Source organism: Lutjanus erythropterus, chromosome 14, assembly GCF_056507025.1.
Source record: "Lutjanus erythropterus isolate fLutEry1 chromosome 14, fLutEry1.hap2, whole genome shotgun sequence".
NCBI lineage: Eukaryota > Metazoa > Chordata > Actinopteri > Lutjaniformes > Lutjanidae > Lutjanus > Lutjanus erythropterus.
Genome location: NC_139330.1, coordinates 4,672,233 through 4,689,589, shown reverse-complemented (window position 1 = coordinate 4,689,589; position 17,357 = coordinate 4,672,233). Strand labels below are relative to the sequence as shown.

The 17,357-nt window shown below is 37.0% G+C and overlaps 1 protein-coding gene across 1 annotated transcript in view; it reads right to left on the bottom strand.

The window, feature by feature from the left end:
* Positions 1-85: 85 nt before the first annotated feature.
* lrrc1 (leucine rich repeat containing 1) overlaps positions 86-17,357 on the bottom strand; it is a 31,006-nt gene continuing 13,734 nt past the window's right edge. Inside the window, exons 4-14 of the mRNA XM_084735457.1 lie at positions 16,044-16,133; positions 11,418-11,474; positions 10,957-11,020; positions 10,166-10,240; positions 9,613-9,757; positions 9,167-9,285; positions 8,173-8,256; positions 5,457-5,572; positions 3,647-3,819; positions 2,465-2,604; positions 86-1,526 (exon numbers count right to left, since the gene is read on the bottom strand). Coding sequence (XP_084591583.1) covers positions 1,368-1,526; positions 2,465-2,604; positions 3,647-3,819; positions 5,457-5,572; positions 8,173-8,256; positions 9,167-9,285; positions 9,613-9,757; positions 10,166-10,240; positions 10,957-11,020; positions 11,418-11,474; positions 16,044-16,133 — 1,222 coding nt within the window. The 3' untranslated portion in view covers positions 86-1,367. The remainder of the gene's footprint in view (positions 1,527-2,464; positions 2,605-3,646; positions 3,820-5,456; positions 5,573-8,172; positions 8,257-9,166; positions 9,286-9,612; positions 9,758-10,165; positions 10,241-10,956; positions 11,021-11,417; positions 11,475-16,043; positions 16,134-17,357) is intronic.

The window sequence follows — 17,357 nt, the reverse complement described above, 5'->3', positions numbered from 1 at the left end:
TTTTTTATCTTACATTTAAAAGTCTTTGATAATTCTGTCTAAACTCAACAGACTGACTGACAAAATTAAAGGAATAACAAACATGTTGTTTAGTGTTGCACTCATTTTATTGATCAGTGGTTAAAAAGTCATCAAAATCTCAAGGCACAGCGCCAATTCGAGATCCGTTTTGTGCAGTTTGATCATAAAATAATTAAAAACATAAAAACCAACACTTGAACCAATGTCTCTGGTCCACTTTTTGCAATCGATTTAAAAACAAAATAATACAATTTATCATGTACCATGTAAAAGGATTTGAGAAAAGCTGAGAAGTGCATTAAAGTGGAACTTCTAACAACTGCATTTTTAAAGGATGCCATCCTTGTGGTACGAACCTCATTATCACCAAACCTCAATGATTATTATATACAGTACTCTCTGTTAAAGGGGAAAGAAAACTTGTTTTTTAAAATACAGCTGTTTTTGGCATCTATTTGAAAAACATTGCAAAGCAGTGAAGCACAGCACATATAAATAAGACAGCATTGTTACTTCTGCATAATTACACTGCAGATTAGTAATTAAAGTTTGATGTGCAGTACTTGAATCCAAACATTATTAATCAAATCTATTTATTTTCCAAAAGTAAGTCTTGACATTTTACAGGATTCAAGGCCATCCATTCATCCAATGACAATTATATGGATTGAATAAGACATTAGTGACTGTGTTTTGTTCATTGCTTTGATTTAAAAAAAAAAAAAAAAAAGAAAAGAAAAAGAAAAAAGTACCAAGAGAAAAAAAAGGTTTAAAAATTTGCAACTGATTAAGAAATCTGCTATACAGGTTTATTTACATCTGAGCTGCCAAAAAGTATAAAAGTATCAATATTCACAAGAGACTATACAATAATCCTTAATCAGTAGGTCCAAAAACTCCTGCTTTATGTTTGCCCAAAATGTAAAAAGAAGTATTCACCCAGTGTTTTAAAAATAGATATAGAACAAATATATAATACATTTACGAAGGTTTGACCATATAATAAAGACTTATAATAGTGCAACTATCTAATGTATACTTTTAAAAAGAGGCATTTAAAAAAGTAATAAATCTTTAAAATATCTTTTTAAAAGGAGCGTCTGTGCAGATTATTGCTATGGACATTAATTAAAAAGAGGAAGGCACAGCGGCCCTGACAGACTGAGTCAAACACGTTTCACACAGGGCTGGAGATGGAGTAAGGTTACAGGCGTCCCAGGGTTTAATCAGAGGAGGGGTAGGCCACACCGGGGTTCGTAGGTAAAAGAAAAAAAAGGGGGCTGCGGGGTTTGTGCAGGACGACATGGCGAGACACAGGAGGTAAAAAACATTTCTGAGGTAAAAGGTCACACAGACGTGGTCACTCTGTCTGCAGCATTATTGACCTCGTTTTTGTTGGAGTCCAGGCCTTTGGCAGCGTTCAGGTCATTGCGGAGGTTCTCGACCGCTTTCTTCATGGTTTTCAGCTCTCCGGGGTGGGGTGTGGCCCGTCGCAGTAGTGTTCCCTGTGTGAAGGAAGCAGATTCACATTAGAGGTATATTTGTCTATATCTGCAGCACAGAGGCCTTGTTCAGACTTAAAAACTTAAATGCAGTTTTCACAAATTGAATCCAAGCCACATTTGGAGGAGGTTTGAAATGCCATTCCAGTCACATTACAACAGATGCACCACTCTGGCTCAAGTCTGATTTTAAAGTGTCTTTTCCATCACAATGCGACACACAACAACAACGTCAAGGGATTGAAATGCATACAAAAAAGAACAACTGCATAAATTGCCTGTTGGCACTTTGGCGAGATGATGGAGTTCAACTTCTTATGCTTCCATGCTGAAAAGGTGTCACCAGTGTATGTAGATACTGACACCTACATCATTACCACAGCAACCCATGCAGATAGGTTGGTGGTGTCAGGACTAGTGATAGGCTGATTAATCAGGCTGATTATCTGGCATTTTGGCATAATCTGTATCAGCCACTGTCTGCTCTCACAAGGCCGATAACCCTGTACTCCAACTCTCATTCATGTAAACATTTACCTAAATGTCCACAGTCACCATTGTCTTTTCTGAATGTTAATATGTTTCTCCCACTTTAAATTACAGTAAATCTAAGCTAAAACTGCTACTGGTTAGTATCAAATATTTATTACACAAAACAAAAGAATTTGAGAGGAAGTTTTCAGCTTTGTTAGTTGCTAATCTAGATGGCAAGGTCTCTCTGTGCACCACTTTGGCCCAGACTGAAATATCTCAAAATCTATAGAATAGATTTCCATTAAATGTTGTACAAACATTTATGAAAATCAGAAGATGAATCATACTGACTGGAAATTATTTGTGGTTCAGAGTAAAATAAAACTAATAAAATAAAGAGTCCAGTTGCCTGCTACAAACCTTGATACGATTATTGTGAAATTTGCCCCCAAGCTTGTTGTTCTCACCTTGTCATCATCCTCCTCCTCATCATCATCCAGGAAGTGAATGGCACTGATCCTGTTCACCGCTTTGTTGTCCCACGTGTCATCTGCCATGTCATTCACCAGGCTCTCCAGGGCTCCACAGCGGGCAAGATTATCAGAGCCTGTGGTTGTTTTTAAAGAGACGAGACAATTTGCATTACGGGAATTCACGCTTACACCAGAATGCGCAGATAGAATTACAAAGTGCAGGCTGAAGTGAATATTTCAGCAGATTAAAATCAATACGGTTGTTATGATTGCTTCTCTGCAATCTGCCAACTCAAGAAATGAAAGCTGTCACATAACCCAGAGCCTGAAACTGCCAGATCACAATTTCAAATCCCAGCTTAATCACAGGCTTACAGCAACACAATCTTCCCTGCCCCCAACCTCAGCTTCAACTTCACTCGCCTGACCTCCACCAGTCTTATATCTGCATCTTTACCACAGGAGAGAGGCAGCACGTCACAAAAATGAATCAATATGTGCGACATTTTGAGAGAGAAACAAACATCTTTTCAAATGCAAAATACAGTAGCAAGTGAGGAAGGTATATTTTGCAGTGAAATACTGCACAGATTTATGCATAAGGCTGTGGATGACAGCAAAGAAAAAATTACAATAAACTGTTGTATCAGGCAGAGATAGAGGCGGCCCTCAGCCGCATCTCTATACCCAGTGGGTGAGCTTTTAATGGCAGCAGGCCAGCCGCTGCTAAGCCTCTTTAGCTGTCCAATCCACCGCATTTCTGAAAAACATAACCAAGGAGGGCCTCAAGGGACAGGAGAGGCCCTGATCTGTTATAGGCGCTGTGATCCCTTACAGGACCTCGTAATCGACAGATACTGCAGGGAAGGATCAGAGGGCGCAGAACACAGTGTGCTTCCCCAAGCAGATCATGTGGTAATGTCATCAAAAACCTGCGGGGCACTAAATACTCAGAGACGATGCAAGAACTGATGAGGAATATTACTGAAATGTCACAGCATTGGCACCAAGTCATCTCACTCTGGGAGAAGCCTGATGCTCACGATACAGTACGCAGGAAAGAAACACTGCTCACGAACACGAAACAACTATGGTAGAAATGTGGTGATTCAGGCACTGCTCTGAATAATACTTTTGATTTATTAGTCACAATTTTTTCATGATGAAAAACATTACCTTTATGGTCTGATTCACATGGCTGTTGAGGCAGCAGCACACAGGTGAGCACCTTCTCGCCTGTGTCAGGATCCTCGTCGGTCTGAAAGGTGAGGAGAGGCTGCGACTGGTTTTCTGACAACCACAAGGCCTTCAGTTGTAGTGTGATCAGTGACATTGGTAAGTGGGAGAGCCTGAAAACACACAGGATACAAATCACTGATGGCATCATATAACAAAGGATTTAAAGAAACCACAAGACACCTGCAGACAGCACTTGAATCAGGGATGTCCAATTGTCCAGAGAACCAGGATACAAAGATTCATTCACTGGGACATTTCAGGGACAGTAGAGAAACACATCATTACAAATATAATTATTATGTCTATATATCATGTAAGGCTACAACTAACATTTTTATGCTCATTATAAATTTGTTTAATCTGTCAATCATTGTCTTATTACACAATTAGTTGTCTGCTCATTGGTAATTTTTATTACTGATAAACTGTCAGTTTTTTTTCTTAATTAATTTTGGTTTACAAAAAATTTTCAGATGTCTTGTTTTATCCATAACCCAAAAGTATTCAATTTATTGTCATAAAGAACTAAAGAAAACAGAAAATATTCACATATCAGAGGCTGGAATCAGAGAATTTAGACTTTTTTTCCTGAAAAAAGGACAAAACAATTAATCAATTATCAAAATAGTTTGCAATTAACTTAACAGGTGACAGCTATTTGATAAATTGACTAACTGCAGCTCTAGTGTCATGTGATTTACATTTCATTTTATTAGGCTTTAAAATTTTCACTGTTGCATCAGAAGTAGGTTTGAATATGTACTGCAGTTTGCAGTGATGCATTTCATTTTTTGAGCAGTTAGAATAAACAAACCTGGGGTCATTTCAATTCTTTATTTAAAGCAGCTTATGTGTATATACAACTAGCATATTAAACATAAACATAGTTATCATACTATATTTATTATGTAAAAAAAAATCTTCAATTTGTTGACTCTGGGACAGTTGAAACTAGAATTTGGGACAGGTCTGAGACACTGAGGAAAAAAGGTAATTTCAAGCCGTGCCTGCAGGTAGACATTTTTGGATTAGTTGTCATGTCATGTTAGGATGAGAAACTCTGCAGCTGTTTTGACAATGCTGAGGAGGGGAGACGCTCTCCAGACGCTGAGGTGAGCATGTTTGTGTGTGACTAAAGCAGCCAACATTCCTGCAGCTTTCTCTGAAGACAAAGCTTGGACCAAAACAGGTACTGACAGAGGAACACAGCCAAAACAACCTCTGACTAATGGTGAGTAATATGATCAAAACATCAAGATCATTTTTAGGCACTGGAAGGTAGAAAATGTGTAATTCATCAAGAATGTATCAAGTATGATTAAAAAAAAAAGAATTCATGTTTCAGTGTTTAGTTTAATTGTATCAAGAGATGAGTGAAAAGTAAGGATGCATGAAAAATAATGGGGCCGATAATGAGAAATTTATATTATAATTTATTATGGAGATAATGGAATATAATTATACCAGACTTGTCATGTAAGTTAAAGAATTTAATTTGAAATCTTATGCAAAATGCTCTATAAAAGCAGCAGAAGTTTTTTCATGTGCTTTAGTAGAAAAGAATAAATGAATATTTGAAGAGGCAGAACTTTTTTTGTTTTTGTTCTAATAGTGATGTCAGTTAGATTTGGTGTGTGCATAAATTACAGGTTATATGGTCTTCTTTTTAAAATATAAAAATGTGAAATCATCAGTTCCACATCATTCAACCCTAAAAAGAAGATATGTTAGATAGTGTTGAACGAACCTATTTCCAGAGACATCGAGCACGTGCAGTTCTGTGGCTTGTGACAGCTCTGATGGTATCCTCGTCAGTCTGTTCTCTCGTACACAGAAGACATTCAGACCGCTGCAGCCCCCGATCTGGATAACAGAGGAGACAACATCATTAGGCTACATGTCAGTCACAGTGTCCTGTGAGGCATGAACACATAGTATAGGCACACATAAAGGTTTCAATTGTACCTTTTCAACAAAGCCAGGACAAAAGAAACCAGAGTAAATCTGTTGTCAGCATTTGAGCACTTTGTCCTAGAATTGGTGATCTCAATGGCAGAGCAGTTAAATGTCAATGGGATGTGGCAGGGGGACCTAAAATTAGGAACAATTAGGCCTAATAGCCAGACAGAGCAGAGACTTGATGGGACAGCTCAACTGCAGTTGTAATCTATTAATCTGCTCAGACACAGACCTGAGCAGGATGCTGTTATAGAGATTCATCATGGTAAAAGGTTAAGCTCATTATTTACACGAGTAAATGATAGGTGATCATAGTCATCAGCAGGGTGGTGCAATATGATGATATATATCACGTGACAATAGAAAAACCTATACCGTTTCATATTTGGCTCTCTTTCCCATTTTATCATTTCAAAATGATGGCACGGCAAAAAAGAAAAAAACATCCTAGGCACACATATTTATTCTTTTAAAAAAACTGAAAGTATTTTTTATAGTGGAAGAAGGTAGGGGTCCCAGGCACTACTTGACCTACTACATGCACAGTGAAGGGTAAAGGGCTCAAATAGGCAAAATTCCAGATGTAGTATTTCAAACAATTTTATTCTCCTATTCTCATGAAGTTTTTTCGACATACTTCAAGTGTTGCTGTAATTTACAGCTCTGACAACCACGGGCCCCAATTGTAACTCGTAATGTTTCAAACATTAATAATGTTATATTGTGTTACATTTACTTGAAATCTTGCCCAAAGGTTCTAAATAAAAGGAGAAAAATACTAAAATATGAGTAAATACCTTTTATCCAACATAATTCAAAATGTATTAAGAAATAGGCTCCCCCATGTGCTCATTATATGTGGTTATTAGATTTGGCCATAATCCTCATTATCAGTAAACAAAGCATGAGGAGCAAACAAACTTTAAAATTAAATACATTATTAAGTCTGCTGTCATGTAAGCACGGACAAAATTCTACCAGGGAAAAAGTGTTACAAGCAACTAATCAGCAATCAATAAAATCCATAAAACTGGGCCAGTGGTCAAGCACAAATCAATACGTGGGCCATGGTTACACTGTAATTGTTAGAGATGTCATGCAGTGCGGGTTTGAGAAAACAGTGACACCATCGGCATCAATTCATTATCTGGGGCCAACTGTTATTTTCCTGCAAACACTGCAGTCTTTGCATCATTAAGACACAGGGGCATTGTACGACGTCTAAAGGAGCCTTTCATATGAAGCTTTAAAGCAGGCGTGCCTTCACTTAAACAGACAAGAGGTTTAGAAAAGCATGCCACATACAAACACAATGGAGACACTCAAGACGGAGCTGAACGAGCCAGAAGACTGAGCAGTAAAAGTGAAATGAGAGAGCATGACAAGTGAGGGCATTGTTGGTCCAAACGTGAATGAACCTTAGACGGTTTGAGCCAATGAAAACCTCAACAGTTGCATCAAAGAATTATATAACAATAGTTACAGTCTAACTTAACAGTTTTACATCCGTGTATTCAGGCTCTATTTTACTGAAAGAACAAATCACAGGTTTGTGCATAGTATATTGTTTGTTCTGTCAGCTAGGTGCAACGCAATTACTGAAGTGGCACATCATAGTTTAAAAAGTAAATGTAAGAGTAGAAAATTGTACACTTCTTATGTCAACTCGCATTCAAGTATGTGCGTGCTATGGGGAGACGCCATGGCAGCAATGGTGGCTTGTTTACTTCCAGTGCTTATATACATATTTGTCCATGGGCCTAAAGTAACAGCAGCAATTTAGACCTCAAGATGTAGAATATGTTGCTGTCTACAGGCACAGAGTGTTACAGCTTTTTTTCATTACTTTTTGATTATCAGTGGGATTTGTCTGAGCTGTTCGTAAACACACCAGAAAGATCGCAGATTGTTGAGTTTCATTCCCAGGACATCAAATACTGATGCTTTTGGTTGGTGAAGTGTCCCAAGCAGCAAAATAATGAAAAACTGAAGAAATACAGGCAGAGAGCGGGGTCTCTACAGATACAAACACCACCACACACTTCTAGTAGGTCATAAGTCATGATTGAGAGAGATAATGTGTGTACCTATTTTTTAAGGACCGTCTTGCAGGTTATACCTCTAATATTTATTTTTTAGGTTTGATGTTTTATATTTAAAATCTGCAAGTTGACTTTCAATTCTGCACACGTTTTGTTACTCAGAGCATATTTCCTGTTGAATTCTGGTAAATAAAGTGAGTTAACTTTTGTTCTCATTTGTCTTTCTGGTGTCTTTGGTGAGTAGAGGAACAGGTCCTTCAGGAAGTAGGTGGACCAATTCTGTTTTCAGCTATAAACTTGGATGTGAAATCTTTCAATTATTTTCTGCGTAAATCTATCAGTGGAAAAGCTGGTAGGTAAAACTGTTAATATTTGGGTTTTAGGTCATCAGTTGCTGAAATTGCCTCTCAATGCTCTCTAACTGTTTAGTGAAATGGTGATGTTGATATATGAAAAGCTTACCTCCTTAGGTAAAGACGCTAGCTGGTTTCTGTCACAGTTGAAGTTGGAAATTCGCTTTAATTTCCCAACACTCCTTGGCAAACTCTGCAAAGATCATTGAATCAAAACAACAATTAGAAAGAGCATCATGTGCTTGTGCAGTTTTTAAACACACTGAAAGCTTAATAACCACAGAGGAAAATAAAAGTATTTCCTTATCTCACTAGTCTATTTCTGTTTTCTAGTGCAGCTTATTAAATAGTTTGCCACAAATCATCAATGTGTCACCAGAATAATGCAGTGTTCTCATGCATGGAGACAGACGGAGACATGTTGCTCACACAGTCATTTAATTTAACAAAAAAATCGAAAGCTAGACTGATGAGAGTGTCCATGTATGTGTCCCCTGAGAGTGGTTTTCAACCTCTATTTCACTGTGTATCAGAGAACGAGTGTATAATAACCTGTCCTGAGCTTTATCCTCCCTCTGCTTCATTCTATACTCAAAATATGCTTGCCAACACCATACAGACCCTGATGTAATAAAATGATGGGGTTTTTTCTCATTTATACCATCTATACACTCCTAATTTTGACTCTGGCTCTATAAAAAAGTAACCACAAATCTATTTCAGAGATTTCTAGATGCTACTAGTTGTACTTTCTAGTGGTTTAAGTGTGTAAGTTCTGCAGCTATGCAACTTAATGTATCGGCTGGCATGTACACTTTTTGGGCTATTGAATAATATGCAATAATGAATTAAGTGACCTTTATGAGGAGGAAATCTGTACTGCTGCCTTCATATTGACTGTGTTTATGTGACTATGTTTCTAGATATGTTGGTTAATATATGTACTTCAACAGTTTGCACATCGGTCTGGCCTAGAGCTATTTTCAAGAAAGCTACCATGGGTCAGCCAAGGCAAAACTCTAACAGAAGTGCAAAGGTACTGATCCTTAATTGTTTTCTTTAACTTTTGTAAAGACTACACAGTAATACAGTTGCAAACAAACCTGTAGCTGGTTCTCTGTGAGCACAAGTTCAGTAAGGCTTTCACAGTTGCCAATGCTCTCTGGAAGATACGTTAGCCTATTCTGATCAGCTTTCAATATAGAAAGTTTCCGTAGTTTTCCTGCAGGAAAAAAAAAAATATTAATCAAAACAGAACTTGTCCAGACATTAATCAGCAGGCTGATGAAGCAGTTACTGTGGTATTGTGGAAAATATTTGCCATTTTGTAAAACTAATACTTAATTCCTATCACAAGCAGCATCTTATGATCCATGGGTTTAATATGTGCAAACAACATGCAAACAACCCATTTTAAATGAAACTGCTGTATTTTCCAAAGCATGTAAATTACCCAAAATAAGAAATAAGGTAGTCAAAACACACCCAAGACAAGCTAGCAAGATAGCATCATCGTGCTAATAAAGAGCTGGGAGATTCACATGCTTACCAATGCTTTCTGGTAAAGCATCAATGAGGTTCTGAGACACCAGCAGGTCAGTGAGTGACACCAGACCACCCAACTCCTCTGGAAGTCGCTCCAGTTTGTTTTCTGACACATCCAGACACAACAGGCTTTTCATACTGCCCATCTCCTACGGTTCAGAGCAGAGACTTGTGGTGAGCAAAAATGTAAGTTACAGTAACATGGCAGCACACAGACATATGTGGCCACTCTGATAATGGTAACATGCCTTTATACTCTTCTATTCTCAGACATTACCGTGGCTACATTTATAGTCAGAGGACACATTTGTACATTTTTGAGGTTTTGGCCACACATTCAACATGGCTCCAAGGGTAGATTTGTCTGATCTTAGGGTGGATTTTTTGTCATATGTTTTTGTTCAAAATTTTATTTTCTGGCTATATATGACCACTTATTTGGGTGTGTCATTCACCACTGAACACTAAAAATAACTAAATGAAATAAAAAAACACTGATTAATAGAGGGACAATAACAGAATCTCAAAACAGGAAATAAATTGTATGATTAGCTTACTGCAGGTATTTCGGCCAACTGGTTTCCATCCAGCCACAAGTCCTTTAAGCTGACAAGACAGCCTATTGACTCTGGCTAAGTGGGAGAAAGAAATGTAGGAATTGAAAGAGAAGGGGGGGGGGGGGGGGGGGGAGAGGAAACAGAAGAGAAAGAGACCATAAAGGACAACAGAGAAGACAAATACAATATAAGTGACTAGGTTCTGATAATATAGTTCGTGTTTCTTTAATTTAAATTCATAGTATGTACACACAGTGATGTGCAGATCAATGGAGGCATAAACATTAATATTGATATTAATGAAAATAAGGTTCTGCAACTCTCCCATATATTTCTGTCTATTCTTTATTATTTTCCTTCAAGAGTTTTAGTTACACTGCTTTCTACCCAAGGATACGGTGTAACAGAGAAGTGACAACAGCGTGCCAGAACTGCATAATTTCAGAACATCCAACAATGTAAATAACTGAGTTTAATGTACACATGCCTGAATAAATTAGAAATAAAATAAAACACTTAAAGAGACAGTTCTTGGCAGCCATGACTTTGCTTGATCTGTCAGTAAGTAATTCACCATCACAGTTGGACCGCTCACACAAGATTACAACTTAAAACCAAAGCACAAAGCAGATGGTCATCCTCCACTCTGGGTGATAAGAGGTGAAAGCTGTTCTCGAGGGATGCTAATCTACTTGGACGTGACAAGAACAAGGAAATGGGAAGAAGTTTTGTTCTTCTTATTTGGTAAACAGTAAGCACGTTTCCCAGCATCCAGAAAAAAAAAAACTTACCAAACTGTATAGTTCATTATTTCCTAAGTCGAGTTCTTCAAGTCTATGAAGCATAGATAGTGACCTGCAGATGACAGATGAAAGGCAGGTTAGAGACGTGCTGCGTGCTTTATAACTTATTAACAGCTTAACATGGAAACAGCACGTTGCTGCTCCTTAAAATACACTGTTAGGGAACATACACAGAGCCTCCCTGCTAAACTTAGGCACACACTTTGGAGATATACAGATACAACAGCTGTCTCCATTGAATATACTGCTGTTCTATATCAATGTATTGCTGTTTTCTTAAGACACATACTTTTTTAATACTTCTTAATTATAGACTTTTCTATTCTTCAAAGGGAGCATCTGTAACATAACCAATTATCGCCTGGGGATCAAAAAAGTATTTTTTGATTCTGATCTGAACATATACATACACAGTGCAGTGTACAGAGTGCAGTTGGTTGAAAACTTACTCTGGCAGGAATGTCAGCAAATTTTCTCTGAGTTCTAGTGATGCCAAATTGGAAAGGCTGCAATGACAGGCAAACAAAAGATGATTATACGTTTCTGAAAATGCCATGAAAACATGAACTGTAGTTTCTCCACAACACAGATATATACACAATGCATGATGCTCTGAGTGCACATTGAATGAAAACAGTGCATTTTGAGCTAAAAATGGTTGGAAAACATCTCCTTGCAATCTGATATCTGGGAACAGGAAGTACTTTTGAGGCGTGTCAGTCTTATCAAGGCCGTAAAATCGCAACAGCATAAACAACCGCTGCATACTTTATAATGAAGAGCAAAATGTCTACATGGCCATCATAGACCAAAGTACAGGGTTATGTTCTTGAAGTGTTTACCTCCATACTGTACATGTACCCAATTAATGGAGGATTTTATGACAGCAGCCGACTAGTACAGTTCAACGTCCATCTCAGTGATCAGAACCCAGGTGAAATAATTCAGCCTTCATGTTGGACCAAGGAGTCGACATCTTTTTCGACCTTTCCTTGGTATAAATACCAAGTCAACTAACTTTACTAAGCTAAGAAAAACAGTTTAAGAATTTCTTCTACAGTCTCTAGGTGGTTAAAAAACTTTCACTGTGGCAGTGCAGTTTACAATCATGCACAATCATGATCCATGCAGGCTGAGCCAAAGGGATTAACAAAATCTAGTGGACAAGTTTGAACTGCTTCTTAATTTAGTAGGGCTCCAACTACCCATTATTTTCACTGTGGATTAATATGTAAATTATTTTCTTGATCCATAAAATATCAGAAGATGGCAAAAAGTGTTGATCAGTGTTTCCCAAAGTCCAATGTGATGTCTTCAAATGTCTTGTTTTGTCCACAACCCAAAGATATTCAGTTTACTGTTATAGACGAATAAAGGAACCAGAAAATATTCATGTTTAAGAAGCTAGAATCAGAAAATGTTGACTTTTCTTTCTACAATTACTCAAACCCGTTAATAGATCATAAAAACAGTTGGCGATTAATTTAATAATCGATTAATAGTAGATTAATGACTGCCACTCTATAATTCAGCGTCTATAAATCTCAGTGCTCACCCTCAAATGTGATAATACAATGGATATTTTGTGTTAATTTTGTGCTTTTTCTTCACCAGAGCAGATCACTAAGCCAGAGATAAAAAGGCAGACAGAATAAATGATGAAAACAACTGCAAGTGTCTCAGGTTTCTGTGAAAAACATTTTTTGTCAGAAAGCACTCCCATCCCAGGAAGTAAACCACTGATAACCTCTTGAGCATTTATCTCATCCTCTTTTCCCAACTGTGTTGTGGTTTTCATTACCTTCTTCCCTTGACAGAGAGCAGGCCTCAAGTCACTGTGTTATGTAAGACAGATATGGGACATATGTGGGGCACATGCCGTACCATGAGGAAAAGGGTGTTAGGAGATCTCTTGAACTTAAGCTGACTTTGTTGGCAGGAAAACTGTATAAGTCATAAAGGTAACCTGTGCAAAATCAAAATAATGTAAATCAGTCACTGCATCTGTCAAAGTTCCAGCCGTTGTCTATGTGCAGTTTGTACCTGGTGCCATGGTGAACAACATTAACATGATAACATGATTAATGATTAATATGATAAATAGCTGTTATAAGCCAACTAGGAAGTCTACAAAATTTCTGAAGGAGGCGTTTTTTTTAAATACATCTTTGAAATAAATTCTGTATATGAAAACTACTGTGTTGCTAGTGAGCATGTGATATATAAAAAGGCAGACCACAAATCCGACATAGGGTAATGACATTTCCAATGTAATGTCCAGCTTAAAGCAAGCAAAAAATTGAATCCTCATTTACTTTGTTTTTATTGATTTTAGGTTTTCCATGATTAAATGATTATGGTTAGAAATCTATTTGTCCAAAGTAATTTTTTACTTGTCCCTGTTTTATTTATTAGTGGTTATCCACTAACAACAAACACTAAAGTTAACCGTCATGTTAATTCTAGGGTTCTGACATCCACAAAATATAAAATAACCTAAAGTTTTCAGTTTAAAAAAAATAATAAATGAGAAATGCAAGGAAATCTTAATATTTGGGAGGCTAAAAATAGCATTTTACACATTAAAAATTACCTTAACAACTAATCAATTATCAAAACAGTTTAATAGTTTAAGTCTATTATGCCATTTCCCCAGTCAGACACGTGAGTTGCTAGATCTACTAGCCTGACATGGCATTTTACTTGCCCCGGGCAAGTGGGCAATCCTTAATGTTGAGCCCTGTTTTGACGTTTGTTTGAAGTCTTTAACAATAAGGTTTAACATGTTGCAGAATATCTTGTAATTTAGGAAATATCTATAATCCAATGAATGCTCAACAGAATTACAATTGTTTTTGCCCATGCAGGACCATCCTCAGAGTTCAGACCGTCTTCAACCAATTACAGTACAGCTCTTCAATGGAAAATCCATCTGGTGTTTTGTGTCTTGCGTGAAATCTAATTTAATACTATCACTAGGCTAAACACTTTATGTGTATAACATCAGATTTCACATAAAGCCTAAAATGTCCATCTGTAAGTAGCAGAGTATTATTTCAAAGTCTACAATCCTGGTTTGTGATCACTAAAGGAGCAAGAAGAATAATTTCTTGACTGTCCGGCTCTTATTCGCCAACCATGCATTATCCCTGAGAGGTTCAGCAGTAATCCTTAATTTATGTCCCGTGGCAAGCCAAGACAAATCTCTGTTTAGTTTAGCTCCACCTGTTTTCAGCAGTTATCTAATGGTTAAAATATGCCATCCAATCCACTGCCAATAATTATTTTAAATGCACTGCTGGACATATGTTCAGCAACATTTTCTTTCAATTCAGTTTTAAATAAAAATGCATTCAATTAATATACTGTTATTTGTTTAAAAAAAGAAAAGGGTAACAGGATGTAGCAAAGGCTAGTAGCTGTCTGGACTAATTTTATCCTTTTAAATCCACCCCCGTAAGGCTTTTAATTCAGTTTTCCTTGAATTCCAAACTTCTCCTAAAACATCCCCTGTGGCAATTTGACGTAAAAGCACATAGTTCTGTTATTAAATCCAATTATAACTCAAATCCACAATAAGAGAAACCTCATAGGAATAAGAATGCTGGCAGACATGTCCTTTCACTACAGCAGATTATGTGCCATCTCACAAGGCCTTTCGCCTTTTATGAACAAAGACAATGCAGCCAAAGAGAGGACACTGACTGATGTGTCTGTGAAGACTAATGTTGTCGGTATGCTGGAGGAGACTTAAGAAGAAATTATTACAATCAGGGGAAAGGGAGACAATAGAAATGCAGACCCTTTGACATGCTATGTCTATTTCTGCTGCTAATAGCACTTAATGCATAACCTTTGGTGAGTTGAGCAGTAGGAGGTTACTAATGGTCTGGAAACATCACAGGTTTTTAAAATCTTTTAGTTCAGAAGGAACATTGTCATACTTTATGTAAATTATCTGTGTAGGAGGACGTCTCGTCTGTGTTGGCTAAAAAAAACCTGCAGCAATTGTCAACCTGGCTACTTTGCCACAAAGAGGAGTGCCACTCTAAAGAAATGTTTGAGCTCAATGCATTTTGAAAGGAAATGTGCCCACTCATGGTTCAGTGGCTTGGTTGAGCAAAGTAATATCTGCTTTTACACTAGGGCTGTGCCATATGGTTAAATAAATCATATTCCGATTAGTTACACAGAGGGAATTATCATTTTTGCATCACAATTTTTATTTTTTCCTATTTTGCTGTCTTATATCTGCAGAAAGCTGCAACGATAAATCTATTAAATTAATCACCAACTCTTGATAATGCATTAATCATTTTGTGTCATTCTCTAATTTAAAAATGGCAAAATTCTCAGATTTCAGCTTCTCAAATGTGAATATTTTCTAATTTTTACCCATCTATGACAGTAAACTGTCGAGGAGAAAAGATTTGAGGACATGATCTTGGGCTTTGGGAAAAACTGATCATTAGACATTTTATAGACCAAACAACCAATTAATTAATTTAGAAAATAATCAACAGTTTAATTCATAATGAAAATAATCATTAGTTACAGCCCTACTACAGTATTTAACTGCATTGTTGTTTTGGCACATAATTTTCCTTCATCAAAAAAAAAAAAATGCAGCTTCTGTGTGTACATATTGCACTTGGCCATATTGCAATTTTTATAACATTTCAAATAACTGTGCAGCACTATTTTACTCACTAGACTGCCTAGTGTCTGTTAATGGATACCACGTCACAAAGGCTGGAAGAAAAAAATTGTTTTTGTCGAATGTGATGTAAAATTAATGATAATCCTCGCCACACAAGAACACGCTGGCACCTCAAACTGCTGCACCAAGATACTCCAAAACAAGGCGTCTGTAGTCTGGGAAATTATGTAGATTTGTAAAGGTTAAAATCTTAGAAACCATTTGATCACGGTAACATCGACATTAGTCATTTCAGGGTAAGAAACATTTTCATTTTTGCCTCTGCTATGAAATTCTGTGTAAATGTTTTACTGGCAAAGTGGGACGCACACAGTATATCAAAGCAAGTATGATGAAACATTTTGCATTTACTTACTTTCCAATGTTTTCTGGAAGAACTTGCAATGAAATATCATTGATGGAAAGGCATGTTAGATTTCGTAGCTCTGGAAAACTTTCTGGTAATCTGGAAATGAAAGAAAGGCCACAATGTCATGATGGCAACTGTGAAGGAGTGCACAAAAAAGAACTGAATGCAAATGTTTTAAATACTTGAAATATTTTTTTTACAGTAACTTGAGGGTGAATGTTGGACTAGCATTTTGCATGTGAAAGAAGATTCTAAAAGGATGGAGACATGTTGCTTTGTTTCTGCGGAGACTGTCCTGTAAGTAATGTTAAGCAAGAGTTCACCACACTTGGGCCATAAATTCTTGATAAGTTGAAGGTTATCTGTGCTTGTTGCTTTTCAGCTTTGCCCTTTGGTCTGCCTTTCTATTAAAAAAATGCTTAATGCAGCTCTAGAATTAAATGCTTTAATTTGTAAATGAAATGAGAATGAAAAAAAAGGGGACAAAATATTCCTGTTAAACTCCAGGATGAACATTTGAATGCTCTTAGATATTTTTCCACAAAGGCTTACTTACACAATATGCACCTGCTACACAGTCCATGACGTTCAAAGAACAGGGCAGTAAAAGTCACTAAGCTAAGGTCACCTGAAAAAAGGATACCGTGTGCCTTTTTTCTTCTGGACTGATCATTTTCTGGTTCAAGACAGACAACCTGCATATTCCTTTTGTCAGGTATTTACTTAAAAATCCATCATCCTCCTTAAATATTGCAGGCTGGCCAGATGGGACTACTTAGATGCTGGTTGTGGTCGTACTTTGATCCATTGCAGCAACAACAAAATGGTTCTTGCATCCTCTCAGCTCTGGTTATTTTCATTTTTGGTGGCGGCCTAAATGTACTTGTAATTGTCTTTGAGAATTCTACATAAATGTGGGCTTGCTCAACATTTCTGCGCAAAAACATTTGGAATGAATGCAAGCCAACAATCCTATCACATTACACAAAGCCTTGAAGCATTCAGACTGGTTCTGTATATCAATCAAACAGGCTATCAACAAGTCCTAATAAATGACTAGCCAGCTCCTGCAACCTGCTGCTGGTATTTGGACCTTGGACACTGAATTGAAAACTTAGTAATATTAAACAGAATTACCACCACTGAAGTTTAACCTGAAACCTGCTGTCAGGTCCTTTAACCAAAGAGCTCATACACACAACAAAATCATAATTATTACTTTCTGATTATATCATTGTGTTTTCAAACACAAGACAAAATAATTTATCCATATATCTGTCTATATTTTCAATTATGATGAGCTGAAAAGCACAACTATTG